The sequence below is a fragment of the Maylandia zebra genome, linkage group LG16 (genome assembly GCF_041146795.1).
Source record: "Maylandia zebra isolate NMK-2024a linkage group LG16, Mzebra_GT3a, whole genome shotgun sequence".
In the NCBI taxonomy this organism is placed as follows: domain Eukaryota; kingdom Metazoa; phylum Chordata; class Actinopteri; order Cichliformes; family Cichlidae; genus Maylandia; species Maylandia zebra.
In genome coordinates, this window is record NC_135182.1 from 37,019,428 (window position 1) to 37,034,752 (window position 15,325).

The window sequence follows — 15,325 nt, forward strand, 5'->3', positions numbered from 1 at the left end:
ACCATCAATATTCAGAGTGGCGGCACATGTGACCATTCCTGCCAAATTTGTAGCAACACACGAGTACTCTCCTTCAAGGCTGGGGAGAACTCGGGAAATCTCCAGCAGGCAGGTGTTATCATAATGAGACATCCTGAAGATGTCCGACTGTTTGATCTCTCTGTCATTGCAGAACCAAGAAATCTGCAGATCTGGAGAGAAAGTGTTTTCTCATAGTCAGGAAAAACCGTTTACGGCACACCACACTGATGACAGCTGCGACAGGATTTATGGTCAATGAGTATTTAAAATGCCGTATGACAGTAAAGGGGACGAGTAACGGTCAATACCTTCCCCAGAGACGCTGCACTGGAACTGGGCAGGATGTCCTTCTGAGATCAGCAGGTCCCTCATGGGAGCGATGAGGACTGGAGGGGAAACCTGAGCCACGGCTTCAACCACCTCCGGAACTGCAGAAAAGACAAAGACACCGTAAGTCATCGCTCGATTTGGTGGCTAATAATTCATAATTCCAATCAAACACTCCATATGTACCTTCCACAGTGAGAGATGCAGAGCTCGTCACCTCTCCGTAGTTGTTTTTGGCCTCACAGCTATAGATGCCTGCATCTTCAGGGAAGACTTCAAGCAGCAGCAGCGTATGCTCATCTCCATCATGGAGGAACTTGCACTTGTAGCTCGTGGACAGAACCTCAGAATCTTTGTACCAGAACACCTGAGGCTGAGGAAGGCCGCTCACCTGTGTCGAGAAGCGAACTGACCTGCCCGAGATCGCGGTTTGGGGCTGCATCTCCCGGATGATCTGAGGTGGCTCTGGCACTGAAGGAAAGTAGAAGAAAGAAAGGTTAATACTCTGCTTGGTCCTCTGGTCAAAGAATACTTTGATGATAATAGAAACAGATACGTTTAAACAGTACAAGTATCATTTTTAAGCTTTTCACTTTTATTTTCAGAAACTGTCCAGTGGTTTTTCACGCAAAGAAGGAAAGCAGTGCTGGACTGATGCAGGACTGGAGCTCTTACATCTGACGTGGAGGTTCACAGAGCTCCTGTTTTTGCCGGCTAAAAAGGTGTACTCTCCAGCATCGCTCCTGAAGGTCTCAGAGATGGTGAGACGGTGGAGCTTCCTGATGGTGGCATAATTGAACCTCTCCTCCACAGTGAACTGGAGCTCCACTCCATTTCTCAGCCAGTGACCTTCTACATCATCCTCATTCACCTCAAACTCAAAAGTGGCTCTCTGCTTCTCAACAACCTGAAAAACACCACATGATTAGCTCAACACCAGAAACGTCCTTCTAGTATTTCTAAAAAAATAATCATTGTCACAATTATTAAAAAATCTCTTCCTGTAGGACAAAATATCTGAAAAAGAATATATTAAATGATCGGCAGTGTGTGCTCTCAAAGATCATAAAGTCTGAAAAATATTTCTGTCATCGTCACACATAAACTGACAGACAGTATGAAAATCCCAGGATTTGGTGCATTTTTATGGAGTCTACCACCTAATCTTACCGTGATGTCCCTGGTGGCTGGCTCTGAGATTCTGACATCTCTTCCCTCGACTGCCAGGTGACCCTTGGACATGCTTGAACCGGCCACAGCGGTGTATTCACCGGCGTCCGACAGACGCACAGAGGGCAGAACCAGACGGTGCACAAACTGGTCCGATGTCATTTTGTACCTGTAGCAAACAAAGAAGGTGTAGAAGGTTTAAGAGTTGATCCCTATGTTGGTAAAACTCAGTAATTGTTCCCACAACTGACTATCAAGGACTCTACCTGTCGGACAGCTCCAGCTCCTGACCATCTTTCATCCACATCACCTGGATGTTTGGTTCAGAAACTTCACATTCAAATGTTGCCCTCTTCTTCTCTGTGATCTTCAGGTCCCGCAGGTGTTTGGTGAATTCAACCACACGGGCTAAAACAGGGACACAGATACAGTTACTTTACCTACATCTATCAGTGTGTCTGACCTTATGGAAACAAATCACTCATGAGCCCAGAGGCTCTAGTCGTCCTCTGCAAGGTTTTCTTCCTCATTGAGGAGGTACTACTAAGAACAAGATTCCAGGAGTCCTTGGGGAAGTTTGGACGTTCACAGTTTTAAATGTCTATTAGTAATATTAATGGCCGTAAGAAAAGGTCTGAAGGGTACCTTTTAGAGGTTCTAGTAGTGACAGAAAGAATCGTGTATGCGTTCCTATGGCATTAACGAGGATCAACTTATTTGGGGAGTTTCCAGAAGTCCGTTGAAAAGTTCAAAGTGTCCTGTGAGTGAGTCTACATGTCAAATGTGTTAGATTCTGCTGGTTATTTCAGAGTTACTCGTGATAGTCCATTAGAGTAGCTTTAAGAGTCTTTCAGTAAGTTCTAAATGTCTTTCAGGGGTAACGGAGATGGTTGTACAGGCAAACGACAGACACACACATTTAAAAACCAGCTAAAACACGGTGAGGTGTTGAAATAATTTTATTTGAAGTTGATGGAGTCCAAAAACATCTAATGTGAAAAGTCAATTGAAAAGTTAAATTAGAATCAAAGCATTTTACCCTCAACGTGAAGTTTAGCTGAAGTGACTGCAGAGCCAGCCATGAAGGTGTACTCGGCACTGTCTCCAAAGTGAACATTCCTGATGCTCAGAGAGTGAGTGAGCTGTTTGCAGCGAGCCTGGCAGCGGTCCGTAGAGCGGATCTCCACGCCGTTCTTCAGCCACTTGTACGTTATTCCCTCGTAGTTCACATTCACCTCAAATGTGACCGTGTCCTTCTCCTGAGCGTTCAGGTCTTCAAGCATCGTTGTGATCAGAATAGCTGGAAAACAGCAAAGTGATAATAAGTTTGAAGAGATGTTTAAGTACAGTGAAGAATACAAAATTGTGTTTTTTAATCTGTAACGTCATCCTTAGTGCAAACATCTGATCGGTTAGAGTTTTCACCTTAAACTACAAAGTAATTGAAAGTGGCTTATACTTATAATTTGTCATAAATATCCAATTAGAAAATCTGAATGTGCTAATTATTTCTTTTTTTTAGTAACAAAAATGTTTAGATTTCCAACTCAGAGGAGAAATGAAAGAATCCAATTAAAGTTACTTAAAGACATTTCATGGTTTGATACATTGTAATGATTTGGCAACATGTGAAACGTCTCTGAAGAACGAATTGATGAATTGATACATTGTAAATCTAAAGGTTTAAGTTTCACTGATGGTAACTTACGGTTAACAGTTAGCGTTGCAGAGATGCGGTCGTTCCCACAGACAAAAGTGTACTCTGCAGAGTCTTCATTGCTGGTGTTCATGATCTTCAGCTGATGGAGTTTCCCTTGAACCACAATCCTGAACTTCTCACTCATCTCAATCTCCACACCATCCCTCAGCCAGGTGGACGGGACATTGAAGTGAGAAACTTCACATTCAAATGTGGCCACCTGAGTCTCTGTGACCTCCACGTTTTTCATGGGCCTTGTGACACGTAGAGCTAAGAGTAAAATACAGACATGTTTAGTCCTAATGTGACCTTGGCCTGTGTTTTAGCATTTTTTACGTCCAAAAACTACTGATGTGATAATGCTTACACTCAACAACGAGGTGAGCGCTGCACTGCAGGTGTCCTATGACAGCAATGTAGTTGCCCTGCACGCTGTCGTCCACGTTGTGGACAATCAGCTTGTGGTTCTTCTTCTCAGAGATGATGCTGTAGCGCTCGTCAGACACCAGGTCTTTGTCATCGAACATCCATTTCACTGGGATGTCATCCTCTGAGATGCCAACTTCAAATACAATTGTTGCTCCTGACAGTGCTGTCACATCCTTTGGCTTCTTCAGGATCTTAATGGCTGTGGGAAAAGAGGTCTTCTGTTGGTAAAAAGCTTTAGGAATCTAGAGGTCCCATGTGGTTTAGGTAAATTTCCCAACCTTGTAGGCACAGAGCCAAAAAGCTTTTTGTTTTATTCCAAAATCAATAGTTAATACTTACTTTCCACATTGAGTCTGGCACTTGCAGACAGTTTTCCCAGTTTGAAGGAGTAAACAGACTCATCCTGTGTGCTGCAGTTCTTGACCTTCAATGTGTGAAGTGTGCCTTCAATACTGATTTCATATTTATCACTGGGCTGGATCTCAACGCCATTCTTGATCCACTGTGCTCCCCTTACATCCTCATGGGTCAGTTCAAGGCTGAACGTGGCTTCTTGAGTCTGGACTACATTCAGGTTCTTCAGGGTCTTCTTGACTTTGACAGCTGTGGAGAAAAACACCAAGAGGCAAGGTAACAGTTAAACAAGTGAAGTGGCTGAGTCCAGAATTAAACTCTCACAGGGTGGGTCTTTGTGGTTGTTGCTGTGGGCAGGTACGAGTCAGCAGACTAGATCTAAATGATTTAAATTTAAAGTATCATTCGATCATTTGGAAGAAATGTCTGCACTCATAGAGTCAACAAATGGTGTGTTTTTATGGCAGGTTGCTGGTAACAACTGCAAACTGGTTCTTTGCTCAGTTGTCTGTTATGTGTTGACACAATATTTCTTCATATCAGTGAAGAGACATAAGACAGAAAAATATAATTGCTCTGAAAACTGGACTGGACATGAATAAAGAGGCAGCCCGTGTTCAAAGAAACACTTTAAGCACCTTCACAAACAAATTCAGCTTCCTAACCTCCTGATCCGCATTGGCTGTATGATCTACGTGTGTGTTTCCATGGAAAGCTGGACCTACCCTCGACTTTCAGGTTGGCTGAGGTCTTGGAGGTGGCGACCTGGTAAGTGTACTCTCCAACGTCAGTGGCCTTAGTGATGATGATAACGAGGCGTCTGACAGCACCGTCCACCTCGCTCAGCACGTTCTCGTTGAAGTCAACAGGCTGACCGTCTTTTAGCCACTTGCCCTCTGCGGATGGGTTAGCAACTTCACACTGCAGCACAGCGGTCTGGGAGTCAGCTACCACCAAATCATGCAGGGGCTTCTTAATGGCACCACCTGGGGACAGGAGATAGCCAGTTACTGCCTGGTGACAGAAATCTTCTCTGAACTATTTAAGTGTGCAATAAAAGTGTGTTTTGCGTACCTGTTACGGTGAGTGAAGCACTGCACATCTTCTCACCAGCAGCAAACATGTACTCGCCCTCTTCATCCTTCATTGCATTCATGACCGTGAGCCTATGCCTCTTTTCCTTGGACTCCATCTTGTACTGGGGACCAGCTTTAATCGGCTGCCTCTTAAAGGTCCAGAAAGCGTCAATGCCTGGGTGAGAGACCTCAACCTCGAAGGTGACATTTTCAGACTCGGAGCACTGTTTGTCTTTCATTGGTGTCACAATCTGGACAGCTGTTGAGACAGAACGATAGTTAAGCCTCGAACTGATGTACAGTAGAATAGAATAGAATAGAATAGCCATTTTTATTGTACATGTACAATAAAATTGTAGGAAATGTAGATGACTTGCTTTCACTTTTTCACAATTATCCATCTGACTCATTCAATACTAAAGATGCACCACATGGGCTTGGTTCTAGTTTTGTAAATGCCACGAGGTCATGATGTTCATGTCAGACTATATATGTAAGAAGCAGGTGCAAGTTTTCATATGATTTTAAAGAAAGTTGCATTCAGCAGAATCTGAAACTATTGTGTTCAGCAGAAAAATCATTTCTTATGTTGCCAAGCAAATATTAATGACCCTTTTCAGGTAATCAGCTTGAATAAGATTTCTGGAAGCTGAAAGCAAAGACTCTCATGTCATGACTCTCATGTAGTTTCTTAATAGTTTTCTACAGGTAAACTTCATGTGACTAGTGGTGGTCATGGTTTATTAATTCAATTCAATTCGATTTTATTTATATAGCGCCAAATCACAACAAAAGTCGCCTCAAGGCTTCATATTAGACCTAAAGATTCATAAACTTAGCTTCCAGGTCATTCCAGAATATAGATGATGCAACTACAGTAGTAAAACTCCAAAACATGCTTGGACCTCATAATGGCGTAACTTACGCTCAACAGTAAATCTGCAGCTGGTGTCAGCTCGGCCAACCACCAGTTTGTAGTGTCCTTCATCTGAAGCGTATGTTCTGGTGAAAACCAGGCGCTGCTTGGCTCCCTTTGCCACCATCTGGATTCGCTCACTGGCTGTCAGCAGGTTGTCATTGTGGTACCATTTGACTGAGCTGATGTCCTGAGCAGAGATCTTTGCCTCTAGGACGACCTTTGTACCCTCAATTGCATGACTGTCCTTCAGTGGGATCAGGATGCCAATAGCTGCAAGATGAGATATTTTGATTAGAGGATTTTATTTTGAAACAAAGTCATTAAAGAAAAACATGTGCATCTGAGGTGACCCACTCTGAATGACCAGCTTTGCAGAGGTTGAAATTCCATGATCAGGAACCTCGAAGGAATACATTCCAAAGTCGTCCTTGGTTGTATCTTCTATAAGGAGTTTGTGAATTTGTTTGTCAATAACTATATGCACACGGCTGGAGGCTGTGATGGGCTGCCCCTTCTTCATCCAGGTTCCTTCAACATTCTCCTGGGAGAACTTGACCTCAAGCTGAGCGATGTCACCCTCGCAGACGGTCATGTCAGACAAAGGCTGCATCAAGGTCACTGGACGCACTAAAAAATAAAAATGTCACTGTTAGCACTCTACATGCGATGTGTGTGTGTGTGTGTGTGTGTGTGTGTGTGTGTGTGTGTGTGTGTGTGTCTGGAAAGGCCCCATCGGGGCTGAAAGGTATGAACGGGCTTTAGAGAAACATCTGCTCCATGCAGACGTGTGTTTCAGGAAGGCCTTCGTGTTTGAGCAGCACGCTGCTAAACTGCAACCAAACACCCAGCGATGCTACACCATGGGACACGTGGGCCTGTTTTTGAGACATGTCGCTGCCTCAAATACAAAATAAACTTGTATTAAAATGGTTAATTTTCTCACCTTTCTCACCCCTTGATATGTTTTCTATGTTTGATTATGAATAAAATATGGCTTTATAAGATTTGCAAATCAAAGTATTCTGTTTTTAATCTTTATTTTACACAGCACCGCATCGTTTTTGGAATTGGGTTTGTGGCACTTTTATAAAAACCTATCATTTAGATTTAAATGTATTTTGAGGGAAAGTAGAAATGGTTTGTCCACAAACAGGAGAAGATGGTTAGCCCGAATTCCAGTAACACATTTTGTTGTAGTCTGAACAGTAGACTTAACTTTACTTCTTAAATACAATAACTTCCGTCCATAGAGTTTCATCATCCATATCCAATTCAGTGCCATGGGAACAGCAACTCACATTTCATCTTCAGAGAGGCACTTGTCTTAAACTCGCCCACTTTGAAGGTATATTCTCCCTGGTCTTCCTTCTTGACGTCTTTCACAGAGAGAGTGTGTCTTCCACGGCGGGAGGAGATGACGTATTTACTGCCAGGAGTCAGCAGATTATCTCCAAAGTACCAGCTGCCTTCGGCATCTTCACGAGAGACAATACATTCAAACTCTCCGGAGTAAGTCTCGGGCACCTCGGTGCTCTCCAGCTGCTTTAACAGCTCCAGAGGAGCTCCTGTTGGTCACATAATACAACAAGAGTTCAAGTCAGTCACAAAGTATACATATACCATATAAGTACCTTGAGGTAACCGTTTATGTATTTGGAATAATTAATAATGAACTGTGTTGATTTCATTACCTAATGAACAGAATATGAAGAACCTAACCCACCTTCAACATTAAGCTTGGCGGTTGTCCTGACAGTATCATCTTCTACAGCCACGCATGTATATTCAGTATCATCCCTCATTTCGATCATCAGCACAGACAGGAAGTGAACCTTTCTGTCAGAGTGCATTCTGTATTTGTCTCCAGAGAAGATCTCCACATTATTCTTCAGCCATTTGACCTTCACAAAAGGCTCGTTGGTTTCACACTCAAAGGTAGCCACGGTATCCTTCTCCTTGGCACTGACGTCCTCCAACTTCTGAGTGAAGTTAATGACTTGTTTTGCTGCAGAAATGACACCAGAGCATTATTCAGAGAATGCAGGATTTAAAATCAGAATTATATGTACATGATCAAGGTCTGTGTTACCTTGCACCAACAGGAAAGCGTGGCTTGAAGTCTCTCCAGCAGTACTGGAAGCTTTAACCATGACACTGGCAGAATCCTCTGCTGTGACATCCCTGATCACCAGTTCACAAACATGGTCCTCAGGCCAGTACCAGTAGACACGGTCAGACTTCTCCAGCTGAACTCCATTCTTGAACCACTGACACTCAGGTTCTGGTCTGCCGACAACTCTGACTCTAAACTTGACTTCGTCACCCTGTGCGACTGTCTGGCTGGTGATACGCTCAAGGATCTTTGGCGCTTCCATGCTGGGTGAGAGCTTGACCCTCTCTGGTTTTAGAGGCTTGGCAGTAACTTGGCGATGCTCTTCCTCCTTCTTCTTCTCAGCCTCCTCCTTCTCCTTGGCACGATGAAGCAGTTCCTCCTTTGTCTTCCTCAGCAGGTCCTCATAGGAGTCATCTCTCTTGCGAGACTTGAGATCCACTGCGGTAATAGACTCGTAATAGCCTTCCTCTGTCCTGCGCTTGAACTTACTCCTCAGCTCCTCTGACTCCTCACTGGCTTTCTCATGGACAATTCTCTGGGCCTTCTTGAGTTTGACGACCTCTTTCAGCTGAGTGTCCTCTGTAGGCTTTTCAGCTTTAACTACCTCAAATGGTACTTTTCCAGGTTCAGGTGCAGCCTCGGCTGGCTTAGCCTCAGGGGCGCGGCGCAGATGAGTTCTGAAGTCCTCCTTCTGCTGAATCTCCAGTTTTACGACGTGCTCAACGGAGCCCAGATTGTTATCTGCTACGACTCTGACCTCCCCTGAATCATATGATTTGATGTCAGTTATCTCCAAGTAGTAAATGCCATCATAGCGAAGTCTGTATCTCTTGCTTTTGCGGATAAGTTGTCCATTGAGGTACCAGTTAACTTTTGGTGCTGGATATCCGGTCACTCTGCAGCGGAATCGAGCCGTTTCACCCTCTAAAACTCTGATTGGTTCTGGAACAAGGACGATCTCAGGCTTCATCTTCTCTGTTTCTTCTTCAGCAGTGACTCCATAAGGTCCACCTTCATGAGCCAAACGCTCTATCTCATCGATCCGGTGGGCACCTTTCCTTCCTTCAGGAAGTTGTGTTTCCTCAACAAGGCCCTTCTCATCCTTGACAATCAGGGTGGCTGAGGTTTGGTCAACTCCGTACTTGTTGGTCGCTCTGCAGGTAATGACGCCGCTGTCTCTAGCATAAGCGGCTTCATAGTCCAGGCTGCAGTAACCAAATTCATTCACCATGCGCAATCTGTTAGCAGCAGCCAGAGGTTTGCCGTCGTGCAGCCACTCCACCACCATTGTGGGGTCACCAATAGGAGTCAGTCTGCACTCAAAATGAGCTGGACCGAAGCGCTTCATGCGGACAGATGTCAGCTTCTTCTTGAACTGTGGTTTTTGCTGCTTCTCTTTGTCATAAAGGTCGCCTTCCTCCCACTGCTCTTGACCATATCGCAGATGAAGCGGCTCCACCTCTGGAGGAGCGATCTCTTTGGCTTTGTATGTTCCTTTGGGAATGATGAGTTTCCTCTCTGGTTCAGGCTCAGCATATTCCACCTCAACATTGACTCTGCAGCGAGTGGTATCTCTGCCAGCCTTATTGATGGCTGTAGCGGTGTACCAGGCGCTGTCTGAGCCAGCTGCTGATGGGATCTGGAATTTAGCCTCTCCTCTGGTTCCTTCAATCCTGGAAAATCAAATTCTCATTTTAGAGAAGAACTGACATTTGACACGTGTTTTTAATTGAAATGAAAATCTCAGGTTGCTTTGAGGAATAATTTTACTCTCCACAAACGCAGCGTTTCATTAAAAAAAGTGTGTTGCTGCATCAAGGTCATTGAAGCAAACAGATGTGATCTACATTTAATGCTAAAGTCACAGAACATACTTGATGCTTGGGTGCTTGTGTGGGGTGATGATGTCGCTGTTCTTCAGCCAGACGATATCAGGCAGTGGGTTTCCAATGGCTTTGACAGCCAGTTCAACCAGAGTGCCCTGCTTCACACTGATGTTCCTCAGTTTCTCAGTGAACTGTGGACGCACCAGGGTTTCCTTGGCTGAAAAAGAAAGTTAAATGAAAGTAAGCCAATCCCCCAACATTTTTCCTTCTGGAAGAAACTTCAAGTTGAGAGAATATGAAGTTGCATTCTTACCATCAACAGCGAGAGTGACGGAGATGGATGTGCGTCCAGCTCTGTTCTGAGCCACCACAGTCCATTCCCCGGAGTCTTGTGGCAAAGCTGGGACGATGATCAGGGACTGAGTGCCATCCTCTTTAACCACGATCTTGTGGGTGTGGTCACTAACTATTTGTTGCCCTGAGAGGAAGATAGTTGAATGGCTTGTGAGATCAACAAATTTTGTTCAAACTCTTTTTGAAGATTTCCTCTTTGTTGTACTCACCATTGTGGAACCAGTACGTCTCAGGCATTGGTCTGCCCACAACCTTCAGGTCAAATCTGGCAGTTTGTCCCTCAGAACATTTATATGATGAAGGCTTCATGACAAAAACAGGCTTGTAGAGTCTTTCTAGCTGAGCCTCATCAGTCTCATCTAGCCGACGAGCAGGAGAACGTCCAGGTGAACGACTGGGAGAACGGCCAGGTGAGCGGCTCAGAGAGCGAGGAGATGTGGACCTGAGAAAGTATTAATCCTTGTCATTTCCCTTATCGTCAGTGTTCCCTGTTTCAAGCTTTGTGAATTTCTTTACCTGATCCTCTGCACTGCTGGCTGTGGTGTGAATTGCTGAGGTGTTACTGTTTCACATGGCTCCACATAGAGCTTCCCAGAACTGACAGCATTACCCTTCATGTTGGTGGCAAACGCGGTGTACACGCCTTCATCTTCGGGTATCACTACAGGCAGGCGAAGGCTGGCCCGTCCATCCTGAAGAACCTCTATTTGGTAATGGTCTCCAGCCCTAATACGCTGGCCATCTTTGAACCAAGCAATCTGCCAAGAGATACGACGTGATCGTAAAATCATGTGAACTCTACTTTAGAGCTTTTTATGTATTTCAAGACCATTTCTCTAATTGTAACATATTTCTTAAAGATTCAGCACCTTGGGGAGCGGCATTCCAGACATCTTGCAGTGGAAAGTAGCGCTCATCCCCTCCATGATCCTGTAACTTTTCACTGGCGTGTCAAAGGCTGGCTGTACCGCCTCAGTCTCAGTGGCAGTCACCATCAACTCTCCGTCCTCTGTCACAATCTCTCTGTAGCTGATTTTCATAATGGTAAACTCAATCTCCTGGATGATCCTCTGCTCAATGACAGACAGATGGAATTCCTGCAGATATGATATGATGTCAGTCAGTGGGTCCTGATCATAGTCAAGCCCAAGGAAAGGTCTTTGTAGATTACGAAAATGATGATTTTTATGCTTGCTTTAATTTTTATGCATCGGTTATTATATTTTCTTCCCAATAACGTGCATATTTAACGCATATTTAAAGGCACATAAAGGTTTTACTAAAGCTGGATAGTCAACCAGGTAGTGTGGGAAATTCAACGACACCAATTCTAATGAGAGCTTAGTCTGACAGTGCGCTCTGAATTACAATATCAACTGCAGTTACTACTGACAACAGCAGTATCTGCAGCTACAGGGACCCCAGCTTTTTACTTAATCTCAAGGTAAAGTGCTTACTTAAGTTTGTGCTGTACTCATCGTCATGATGTGATATACAGCACACAAAATGATAGAGGTGTCCACATACTAACTGTTCTATCAGGATTTGAGACTTTGTGGCATCTCCAGACTTTTTTTTGTAAACAGCTCACTGGAGCTCATATAAACTATTACACAGGATAGTGACAAACACTCCACATAACCATCTAGTTCCTTATGATGGCTTTGACATGGTTTGGTTTTGTATTATGATCACAGCTATGGCTAAGGATTCTCTACCTGTCCAGAGATAATGGTGGTGGTTATCTTCTCCATTGTTGTGACAGTGACAGGGGGAATATCTCCCACCTTGGGCTCTTGCACAATGGATGTCACTTCAGTCTTAAACATTGCTTCCTGTTTCTTCATGTAGGCTTCATATTCCTCTGTTGGCAAAAAAACAAAATAAAAAAACAATCCTATGAGTTCAAGTAGTTTCCATCATCTCTTTAAGGACTGTGCAAGCTAACTGTTTCTGCATGAGCTGTATGGCATAATATCCACTGACAGTCCCTTTATCTCTGCTCCTTGTGTTATATCTTTAGGACAGCAGTTTGCCATCACTGCAGTATTTACTGACCTTCCTCCAGCAGACTGGCGGAGGCAGAGACTTCTCCAAGCTTATTCTTGGCAAACACGGCATATTCTCCAGCGTCATCGGCGAAGGTCATGGAGATCTCTAAACGGCACTCTCCAGTCTCCTTCTTGTAGGCAACTTTGTATCTGATGGAGGGGAATGAGCATTACAGGCCCCTGAAGGCTGCAGCGTGATCCATCACAATAGGAGCAAACAGTGTCCTAATATTTTACCCATACTTCGTCTTACCAGCACCGTTTGTCCTAAGAGCCCACTGAAGATAAAATCATGGATTCAGGTCTAAAGGGATTGATCTCAATGCAGAAGCAGGAATGAGAGCTGGAGCTTAATGTGCTGGCGGCTCATTACTGGGTGAGACAGTTGACCTTAGCTGAACCATGAGCCAGATGTTTGGTTTTGCTAATCCTGTGTTATATCTGACAGGGACTTTAGGATTGGTGTCAGTTGGGTTTGAGAGGGGGGGTCCGAGTTGTGTATTCTGGTAGAAAGCTGAGCTCTAATGACGTGTTCATTTCTTACAGTTTTACAGTGATGACTTTAGCACTTTAGTCCTTGAGTTAGGGGATTTGTTTTGCAGCTGCATTCACACGTCAGATAAAATATAGATCACGTAAACCACAAAGGTCTCCATGTAAGGACAGTGAAAACCTGAGCACAGGTATTACTCACCTGTATCCGGTAGTGAGTGGGACACCACTCTTCTTCCAGATGATGTGTGGTTTGGGGCTTCCCCCAATCTGACATTCAAACACAACACTTCCACCCTCCACTAGCTTCTGGATGGTGGGTTTCTTGATAAAGAAGGGAGCGGCAGCAGCAGACTCTGACTCCACCATGCTCACCTGGGTCTCCTCTCTGGTTTCTCTTAATCTGGAAATAAAAATGTTTCCTTATTTTCAGGCCCAACCTGTACCGCTTGTCATCCGTTTCAGTGATGTAAAATAAGAAACCAATATGTTTGACGATTTGATGAATGTAACTCAAACTTTAAGTGACTCACTGAGCAGTTTCAACATGTTCTGTAACAACAGCAATCTCCTCTCTGCTCTCGATGTCTTCAGACACTGGTGGGGAAAGACAGTTCATCACTGTAAACGCATGAATATGCAGAACGTATAGACGGGAAGGGATGAGATTATGTTACGGGAAGATTTCAGGTCCTGTGTGTATCAAGAACAGGGCTCGGTGCATGCATGTGAACAGTCTCTGAGGAAAAAAGGGCTCAAATTAAAGTTATCCTGATATCTGCTGGACAGGCTGGGCATCGTTCCTCAGTATGTTACAGCATACTACGAAAGAAGATTACTTCCTGTGTGAGTGACACTGCATTCTGCTTGCACTGACCCTGGACAAGCAGGTAACAGGACGTGCTGACAGTTCCCGCCTCATTGGTAGCTGTGCAGGTGAAGCGGCCGCTGTCTTCAGCGAATGCTTCACGGATCACCAGTCTGGCAAATCCGTTCTCGTAGGTGATCTGGAAATCAATGGAGCTCTCAATCTTGTAGTCCTCTCTGAACCACATAATGATGGGGGTGGGATGACCGCTGATCTGGCACTCCAGGGTCACAGACTCGCCCTCGATCACATTTGTGTTCTTCAATCCCTGCACAAAAAAATATCACAACATCTTTACAAAAAGGTCTCTTTCCCTAAACAGTGTGGACATGTGATCTGAGGGCAGTCCACTCACAGAAATCAGCGTGGGAGGGACCACGGCACCACCGGCAGAAGGCACCGCAGCTGCCTCCACCACCTGTAAGATATTCACAGGTATGTTGGGAACATTAGGCTGAAAAACTACAGCAGCTATAGATCCCACACATGGACACAGTGACAGAAACAACCAACACACACACACACGATGAAGAAGAGATAACACAGCACATATGATGGAGGGAAGGCTGGATGGGCTGCAGAGGTGAGAATGAGGTTGTCAATAGCATGGAGAAGCCAGTTAAAGTTTATTACAGGGATATTTAATTATGGATTTTCACAGAAATCAAGAAAACCATCAAGAGAAGTTGTAAAAACCAGAAGTATGACCTGTGTCCCACAACATTTTTCTTCAGCTGTTCTTTAGTCTAATAAATGGTGAAAATGTCAATGAAATCAGGAGCATTCAAACCCGGGGTAACTTCTGCCCTTTCAATCAGATTTTTCCAGGGTTCAAATAGAGGTTTTTCAGCCTGTGAACGAGGATCTAATCAGGCAGCTCATATTAGGATTTATCATCTTGAAAATATCTGATAAAATTCACGATACTTTGGCCAGCTGTTGGCAGCTAACGGATCGTATGGATCTTACATCCACATCAGGTTTTCTTGTCCTGTTTAGACCCAGCTCTCTGAGCTACATTACAAACCTGGGCTCCCCAGTCCTCATACATTCTCTCCATTCTGCCTGAGTACACCACCCCGGTCTGTAACTCAGAGCCAGAACGACTCTGATGTTTGTCAGTGAAGTGTTTGAACGGTGGTGGGATGGTCTCCAGCATCTCTCTGGTCTCTGCTACTCTGCGAGATGGACTGGGAGACTTGACAGGCTTGATGATCTTTCGAATAGTGGCAGAAGACGAGGATAACTCTTTGTGCAGAGTGGCCATGGCCGAGCCGGCGATGGAAACCTGACCGACCCAAAGAGGAAGAGCCACACCGTCATCAAGAAAATACTGTTGAGTCTTTTCTGAAATGTGTGTTAAACCACAGCACAGAGGAGCTATGGCACGTTAGTCTGATTAATGCTACAACAGGGTCAGATAGAGGGACTTTAATTAAGATGGATTAATAGGAGGTACCGGATCAATCAAGTTTATTAAATAAGGGGATGAAGCAAAAGAAGGTTAAGGGAGGATTGATTTAGTTATTTTATGGATAATATTTGATCACGTTGACACTGCATTAAAACACAAGTTTGCATTTCAGCCAATCAGCAGTTCAATAAGCTTGCCACAGCAACGGTCCT

General features: G+C 44.4%; 1 protein-coding gene across 6 annotated transcripts in view; it reads right to left on the minus strand.

The window, feature by feature from the left end:
* ttn.1 (titin, tandem duplicate 1) overlaps positions 1-15,325 on the minus strand; it is a 175,520-nt gene that overhangs the window by 150,289 nt on the left and 9,906 nt on the right. For all 6 annotated transcript variants that reach the window (XM_076874611.1, XM_076874610.1, XM_076874609.1 and 3 more), the window contains exons 10-38: positions 14,727-14,987; positions 14,055-14,117; positions 13,709-13,967; positions 13,365-13,428; positions 13,034-13,234; positions 12,347-12,489; positions 12,007-12,152; positions 11,158-11,385; positions 10,805-11,046; positions 10,498-10,730; positions 10,248-10,412; positions 9,983-10,151; positions 8,085-9,781; positions 7,719-8,000; positions 7,294-7,560; positions 6,350-6,622; positions 6,002-6,265; positions 5,075-5,335; positions 4,726-4,986; positions 3,986-4,249; positions 3,585-3,845; positions 3,227-3,487; positions 2,558-2,818; positions 1,785-1,926; positions 1,519-1,687; positions 1,024-1,255; positions 535-819; positions 330-449; positions 3-191 (exon numbers count right to left, since the gene is read on the minus strand). In XM_076874611.1, coding sequence (XP_076730726.1) covers positions 3-191; positions 330-449; positions 535-819; positions 1,024-1,255; positions 1,519-1,687; positions 1,785-1,926; positions 2,558-2,818; positions 3,227-3,487; positions 3,585-3,845; positions 3,986-4,249; positions 4,726-4,986; positions 5,075-5,335; positions 6,002-6,265; positions 6,350-6,622; positions 7,294-7,560; positions 7,719-8,000; positions 8,085-9,781; positions 9,983-10,151; positions 10,248-10,412; positions 10,498-10,730; positions 10,805-11,046; positions 11,158-11,385; positions 12,007-12,152; positions 12,347-12,489; positions 13,034-13,234; positions 13,365-13,428; positions 13,709-13,967; positions 14,055-14,117; positions 14,727-14,987 — 7,663 coding nt within the window. The remainder of the gene's footprint in view (positions 1-2; positions 192-329; positions 450-534; positions 820-1,023; positions 1,256-1,518; positions 1,688-1,784; positions 1,927-2,557; positions 2,819-3,226; positions 3,488-3,584; positions 3,846-3,985; positions 4,250-4,725; positions 4,987-5,074; positions 5,336-6,001; positions 6,266-6,349; positions 6,623-7,293; positions 7,561-7,718; positions 8,001-8,084; positions 9,782-9,982; positions 10,152-10,247; positions 10,413-10,497; positions 10,731-10,804; positions 11,047-11,157; positions 11,386-12,006; positions 12,153-12,346; positions 12,490-13,033; positions 13,235-13,364; positions 13,429-13,708; positions 13,968-14,054; positions 14,118-14,726; positions 14,988-15,325) is intronic.